This window comes from Cherax quadricarinatus, chromosome 27, assembly GCF_038502225.1.
Source record: "Cherax quadricarinatus isolate ZL_2023a chromosome 27, ASM3850222v1, whole genome shotgun sequence".
NCBI lineage: Eukaryota > Metazoa > Arthropoda > Malacostraca > Decapoda > Parastacidae > Cherax > Cherax quadricarinatus.
The window spans coordinates 33,298,440-33,306,288 of record NC_091318.1 but is presented as its reverse complement, the minus strand read 5'-3'; the positions used below and the strand labels follow the sequence as shown (position 1 = coordinate 33,306,288).

At 43.4% G+C, this 7,849-nt stretch overlaps 1 protein-coding gene across 2 annotated transcripts in view; it reads left to right on the top strand.

Moving 5' to 3' along the window:
- The window catches only part of LOC128691076 (irregular chiasm C-roughest protein), a 203,809-nt gene that overhangs the window by 69,011 nt on the left and 126,949 nt on the right, over positions 1-7,849 (top strand). For both annotated transcript variants that reach the window (XM_053779871.2, XM_053779870.2), the window contains exon 9: positions 6,227-6,385. In XM_053779871.2, the coding sequence (XP_053635846.2) occupies positions 6,227-6,385 (159 nt within the window). The remainder of the gene's footprint in view (positions 1-6,226; positions 6,386-7,849) is intronic.

Genomic DNA, 7,849 nt, shown 5'->3' with positions numbered 1-7,849 from the left:
TTTTATGACAAGGTAACAGAAGTAAGACACGGGAGAGAGGGGTGGGTTGCTTGCGTTTTCCTAGACTGCAGGAAGGCCTTTGACACAGCTCCCCACAAGAGATTAGTGCAGAAGCTGGAGGATCAGGCGCATGTAACAGGGAGGGCACTGCAATGGATCAGGGAATACCTGACAGGGAGGCAACAACGAGTCATAGTACGTGAAGAGGTATCACAGTGGGCGCCTGTGACGAGCGGGGTCCCACAGGGATCAGTTCTAGGACCAGTGCTATTTTTAATATATGTGAACGACATGATGGAAGGAATAGACTCTGAAGTGTCCCTATTCGCAGATTATGTGAAGTTGATGAGAAGAATTAAATCGGATGAGGATGAGGCAGGACTGCAAAGAGACCTGGACAGGCTGGACATATGGTCCAGAAACTGGCTTCTCGAATTCAATCCTGCCAAATGCAAAGTTATGAAGATTGGGGAGGGGCAAAGAAGACCGCAGACAGAGTATAGGCTAGGTGGACAAAGACTACAGACCTCGCTCAGGGAGAAAGACCTTGGGGTGACCATAACACCGAGCACGTCACCGGAGGCACACATCAACCAAATAACTGCTGCAGCATACGGGCGCCTGGCAAACCTGAGAATAGCGTTCCGATACCTTAATAAGGAATCGTTCAAGACACTGTACACTGTGTATGTTAGACCCATACTGGAGTATGCAGCACCAGTCTGGAACCCACACCTGGTCAAGCACGTCAAGAAGTTAGAGAAAGTACAAAGGTTTGCAACAAGGCTAGTCCCAGAGCTCAGGGGAATGTCGTACGAGGAAAGGTTGAGGGAAATCGGACTGACGACACTGGAGGACAGAAGGGCCAGGGGAGACATGATAATGACATACAAGATACTGCGGGGAATAGACAAGGTGGACAGAGATAGGATGTTCCAGAGAGGGGACTCAGAAACAAGGGGTCACAACTGGAAGCTGAAGACTCAGACGAGTCACAGGGACGTTAGGAAGTATTCCTTCAGTCATCAGGAAGTGGAATAGCCTAGCAAGTGAAGTAGTAGAGGCAGGAACCATACATAGTTTTAAGAAGAGGTATGACAAAGCTCAGGAAGCAGAGAGAGAGAGGACCTAGTAGCGATCAGTGAAGAGGCGGGGCCAGGAGCTGAGTCTCGACCCCTGCAACCACAATTAGGTGAATTAGGTGAGTACACACACACACACACACACACACACACATACACACACACACACACACACACACAGGTGTAAATGTGAGTCAGGCTGCCAGTAACATCAGCTGATGAGAAAACTTTTTGTCTTGGAATCATTCGTGGCCACCAAGGGAAAAATTCTCTCCCTCTCGCCACCACCTCAATCTCTCCTCCACCATGTTCCTTCCTTCTTATCTCTCCCTTCCTACCAACCACCATCCCTTGGCTACCATGTTCCTTCCTTCTTATCTCTCCCATCCTACCAACCACCATCCTTTTCTACCATGTTCCTTCCTCCTTACATCACCCTCCCTAACAACCACCATTCCTTACTATCATGTTCCTTCCTCCTTACCTCTTCCTCCCTATTAATCACCTTCCCTTGCCTACCATGTTCCTCCCTCTCTCTTTCTCTTCATAGCTTCCATTGTTCCATTACCGTGCTCCTCCCACTTTTTCTCCCTCTCCACTATCCTCCATCTCTCCAGTACCGTGTTCCTCTCTCTCCTAACATCTCCCATCCACCCAACCACCTACCCGTGTCTACCTCTCTTTCTCTCCCCACCACCTACCATTTCTATTCTGCAACGTACATCCCACCTTCTCCCTCCCAACTACATTCCATCTCTTCCATACAAGGTTCCTTCCACTGTCTTTGCTCTCTCCCTCTCTCTTCTCAAATCCCTTAACAGAGTGGTGCCTGACATAGCTTGCCAACGAGCGTCGACTTCCCTAGTGCTAGTTTCTTGGCTCTGTTCTTTCCACAATGTAAATAACGAAAATTGTGGATGACACCAAACTGGGGAGATGCGGAGCATATATAACAGATTCCTGGAATATTGACTGTGATCTAGAAAAGTTGGCGCTGTGGCCAGAGACGTGTTAAGTGAATATCAACACTGACAAGTGATTCTAAGAATCGCAGACACAGATACAGTGTGCATGGCCACAAACTAACCGAAACGAAAGATGACAAGTTTCTTGAAGTAATCACAAGGAACGATCTTAAATGCACCGAAATAGTGCCTAGATTCGAGTACCAATTCTAACAGAATACTAAGTCTCATAGCTTGAAATATCGAACATAATTTACCATAATGACAATAATGCTCTTGTTATACGGCATCTTGAATATGTCGTTTACTTTTGTTCTCCAAATTACTTAAACACATAAGATATACTGGAGAGGATACAAGAAAGAGCTATCAGACCCGTAACATCATTCAGTAACGAACCTTATGAGGAAAGACTCACAACACTCAACACTTCTTCTCTTAAGAAACAAACAGTACGAGATGTTATTCATACCTTTGTGATACTGAACAGTTCTGACACAAACACGAAGAACTATCTGATGTGCTGAATCAGTTCATAACTCAAAAATAATGGAATGAAACTGCGAAGAAGAAAGTGCACCACGAACGTAAGCAAAAGTTTTTTAAACCAGAATTAAGGCAGAGTGGTATAAAATATCTGTTAATGTCAGACGAGCGGTAACAGTAAGGTTATTCATGAAGAAGCTGGACATTCACTTTGCAAATATGTATCTGAACCAACTACATCTTGCCCTAGTAAGGAGGATTTGCCAGGGCATTCAGGGCCTAAGAATTACAGTGACCAGCAAGGTTCAGGGTATAGTGAGCGAAAACTGAACGAGATGCTACCTTTACCATCCTCTACCTCATTCACCTACTCACTACACATTTCCTTAATCTAGACTCATAGACTGTTATATTCTTGCTACAGCTGGGACAATCTGAAGTCAGTAGATTTCCGATGTTTGTACACTGGTTACTGCAGGACGATCACTTGACACGAAACTACCGAGCTAATAACAGTAGTAGTGGTGGAAATAGAGAGTTGTGACAGTTATTTAAGTTCTGGTGGTAACGACACCTCAAAGACGACTCCTTGATGATTGTGAGGGTCTCTTGATTTAGGGAATTGGATCTGTGCTCTAGTTCCCTGAATTTAACCTAAATACCTTCCACATTCACTCACAGGTTTAGCGCTTCCCCTTGATTATAATGATAATAATGGTAGTAACGAGACGTAGAACTTGTACACAGAGATCTCTGAACGGCAATGGAGTAATGCGAATAGTTTGATAGAAACAGTACTACCAGTAATCTAGCAGAGGTAGATGTAACTTACGTCTTCCATGCAGTTCAATCTCTTCTGTAAATTTAATTCTGTCTAATTTTGACGGCAGTTGCCGGAGGGAGTGGAAAATTGGAAGAGAGCCTTCTGCTTTTTTGTCCTTGATTCATCCCCATACAATATATACGAGAGTCTTTAACTTACAGAGAAGCAGATAGTTTTTCAGCAGTACTCTCAGTTGTCTGAGAGTCCTCTGCTGTCTGCCTTTTCCAAGTGCTCCATTTCTTTTCAACCATGTTCCTCTCTCCTGCCTCTCTTCTTCTCCAGCATCCTCCATCTCTTCCTATGTGTATGTTTCTCTTCACACACTCTCCGCCATCCACTATCCTCTCTTTGCAATGTTCCTCTTTCAAACCCCTACTACTTACAATTATTCTAGTTATTATTTAACTCCATACTCCACTCCAAATTTTACTTCATGTTATTTTCTATACTCCACTCCATACTACACCTCATACGCCACTCTCTTCAAATTACACTGGCTCACTCTTCTTCCACTATCTCCTACCCTCTAATAAAAACTTTATAACCCTACTCACTACACTCCCTCCTGTTTGCCACAACCCTTACTTAAAGCTTCCCACTCCATTCCTTATTCCTCTCCCTACACACACACTCACACTCACACACACTCACACACACACACACACACACACACACACACACACACACACACACACACACACACACACACACACACACACACACACACACACACACACACACACACACGGTCAATACAAAAACTGGTCAGGGGAGTGTCCGAGTGAGTGAGGTCAGTGTGTGGGTGCAATGCGAGACAGGATCACTTCTGGCACCAACGGTTCCTTCCGATGTCCAGTGTGAGATGACTTGGTCTCAACTTCGTCTAAACTGAAAGTGTACAAATCAGAACATCTTCCATACATGTGTGCCCAGATATGTCCATTTCCTTTATGTCCAATGGACGTTATTCCGAGACATCAGGGATAGTGGACGTTTATTCAGGAAGATAAATGATATAAAATACCGACAGGATGAAAAATTAGAGATACAGACGCAGTATAATGCGATCGTTTGTTGACAACGTTTCGCCCTCATATGTTTTATTAAGTCACAGAGAGATCTACCTAAGCAGAGAGAACATGTGTATTGGGAGTATAGTGACGTGAAGGGGTATTCTCCATCTGTCCCTTCACGTCACTTACTCTCTGTTTGTGACTTGGTAAAGCCCACTGTGTGGGCGAAACGTTAGTCAGTAAACGATATCACTACTGTATTTGTCTTTCCTACAGGCACTCTGGTGTTCTTTCATCGTGGTCTGGAGATAATGGAGGTCTCTCCTATACATTTCTGGTCACAAGTGCTACATGGAATGACAAAGGCACTTGCTCGGTTGTCTTTTTTCTTTCTCGGCTGTCTTTTTGGCTGATCAAGTCTTTGACCAGGCTAGGAAAGAGACCTAATCACAAAGAAAATGACCTAAACTTTATGAAGCAGTCTGAAAGCTTCACTAATCCGTTCACATAATACAATCCAGCTAAATCAGGGGACTTTTAATTTTGGCGAACCTGTAGCGTAGCTAATTTTACATAAAATACCATCGGGAGTGTGTATAAATGTCTTAGAAAAGCAACAAGTTGATAAATGAGACACCTGTAGTGAGTTATGGCCAGGCACAACATACATTTGAACTGCGTACCTGTGTTTTTCATAGTTATCATCCAAGAACGAGATATTGAGCTCAATGGTCAGGTCATCAGTGACCTCCTCTATCATCAATGTGTCTCATTCCACCTCTTCCACCTGTCGGCATTATCCCTCTACTGCCATGAGTTATCATCATCCCACTTCTGTAAAGAGTTATCATCATCCCTCAATCTTGAGATTGATGGACTGACCACATCGACTCAAGGTTGAGCGACTGATTACCTCATTCTCCTCCTGTTCTTCAAGCTTCTCCTGTGTATGGACTGATGAAGCCACTGTGTGGCGAAACGTTTCCTTAATAAAGATACCCAAGAGTTGCACATGTGTTTAATTTATCAACGTGTCGGTTCTCTGAACCATTCATTTACAATCCCTCTTTTATTTATTGGATGTGTACTGCCTTTTAGATTCAGTGATATCTATTTTAAAACCTTTTAGTGAATAATGCTTGTGATAAATTATATGAATGACCCTTCCACCGGAATAATTATTAATCACAAAGCTGTACTGAAGCCTCCTAGCTTTAACTATGAGGAGAGAGGCGGCTCACTTTGTTTTCGCCAGCATTAATTATTCACATCACGATCATGCTTAAAGGATTCTGGTCTAGGCATGAGTAACATTCATTGGAATAAAAAATTCGTTACAATTCGGCCATGACACAACCAGAAATTAACTACATACAAATACGATCAAGACTTATTAACACCACTAACGTCTAATTCATCTATCATAGCCATCATTCACTAACTGTTTTAACAGTTACAATAAAAAAAAACTCGTCCATTACGAGTAACATCCTCTTTCATTTCATCAGCTACTAGCAAAGGAGATTACTGAACAAGTAAATCTTAACGTAGTAAAGCAACAATCCACTACTAGCTTGCAAATTCTTTCTTGTTGAAGACCACTATCGCTTCCACTAAACCCTCACTACCTTCCTCGTAGGTGACGTCGAACACTTCCACCGACCCACCACCTTCAACCCTGCAAGTGACCTGATGCAACACTTCGCCAGTGACTGAACCTTAACACGTTACTAACCCTCACCTTCTTCCCTTCAAGTGACCCTCTCATACTTCCGCTGACCCCGATTCCTCCCCTGCAGGTGACCTCTAAAGCTCTCGCTCAAAACTATCCACTAACCACCACTTCCTTCCCTGCAGGTGACCCTCACTATGAGGTGGTTGAGGACGAACAGGAGGAGGGTCTGAGGAACATCCTGGTGATCCACGATGCTGACACTCAGGACTTCGGTGCATACAACTGTTCCGTTGTCAACGAGTACGGAGTCGCCAGGAAGCAGATCAGACTCAACGAGGAGAGTGAGTGTTGACCTCTTAATCGTAGCACTCAGAGAACAATAAGAGTTTAACGAGTTTTGTTACTACATTATTAGCGGCAGATTTATCGGTTATATAATCTCTCCTTTGCCAAACGATGTCGTTGCAAGCGCTACTAGTTTTAAAGCAATATTTTAAAATCTGATATTTGTAACGCAAGCATCTTCCTCACAACACGAGTTGAGTAGCGGCTCTGAAATTGGTTTCTCGTGGTTTATGCTATTGTTTACATCTCCCTCAACTGAATCGGATGGTGGGATGTGGTGATAATTCTACGTCGTAAAGCCTCTCCATATATCTCAGTCTCAGAGAATGTTTTAACAAATATGTTTCATATTTTGTAGTTCTGATAGGCAGCCAACAGAGCTCCAGATCTCTTTGAACGTTCTTAAATTCATTTTATTTTTTAAGGTGGGGATTGAACATGTGAAACACAGATTTATCATTTAGGTTTTTGTTATTTGACAGCAACATCCAGTTTAACTCGTCTAATTGGACTTCAGACAATAAAGTATGAGCTCTTACCTCCTAGTAAATAATTAAGGCGGCTTTCTCGCCACGCTAATTCCTGATCGTTCTGCTAGATGATTTCCCGATGAGAGTTCATCTACCTACTATTACAGTTATTTTCTGGTTCTGATGAAGAAATAACCTAACTCTATAAGGACCCTTCATAAGATTTTATGATTCCTTTTGACTGAAACAAAAATAGAAATCTCTCTTAGTTACTCCTTTAACAACCTCATGTATCCCGTTTAATATGAAAAGACACCTGGTAAATAACATATGAATACCGTACCTCAAGATCACTAAATAACGAATGGCCCAAAGGCATTTAGATGCAGTTATATGGTAATAGGATTCCCAGTAGCAGTTCAGGTGCAAGGTAACTCAAATTTTCTATAATCTAATTTATGTCAAAAATAGTTCTGGGGAGACGATGAGGCTTAACAAACATAGAAGGACGAAATTTAAATTTTTGGTAGGATTTTTTGTTGCTGGGTTTTGACGTGTTTGCCATGTATGTTTTACACACATTTGGTGCGTGGAGTGGTAAAGAGGGAGTGTCGTGCGAGGTAGTGGTTGTAAGGGGAAGTGTCGTGTGAGGTAGTGGTTGTAAGGGGAAGTGTCGTGTGAGGTAGTGGTTGTAAGGGGAAGTGTCGTGTGAGGTAGTGGTTGTAAGGGGAAGTGTCGTGTGAGGTAGTGGTTGTAAGGGGAAGTGTTGGGTGAGGTAGTGGTTGTAAGGGGAAGTGTTGGGTGAGGTAGTGGTGGTAAAGGACAGTGTCGGGTGAGGCAGGGGTGGCAAGGGGCAGTGTTGGGTGAGGTAGTGGTGGTAAGGGGCAGTGTCAGGTGAGGCAGTGGTGGCAAGGGACAGTGTCGGGTGAGGTAGTGGTGGCAAGGGACAGTGTTTAGTGAGGCAGGGGTGGCAAGTGGCAGTGTCGGGTG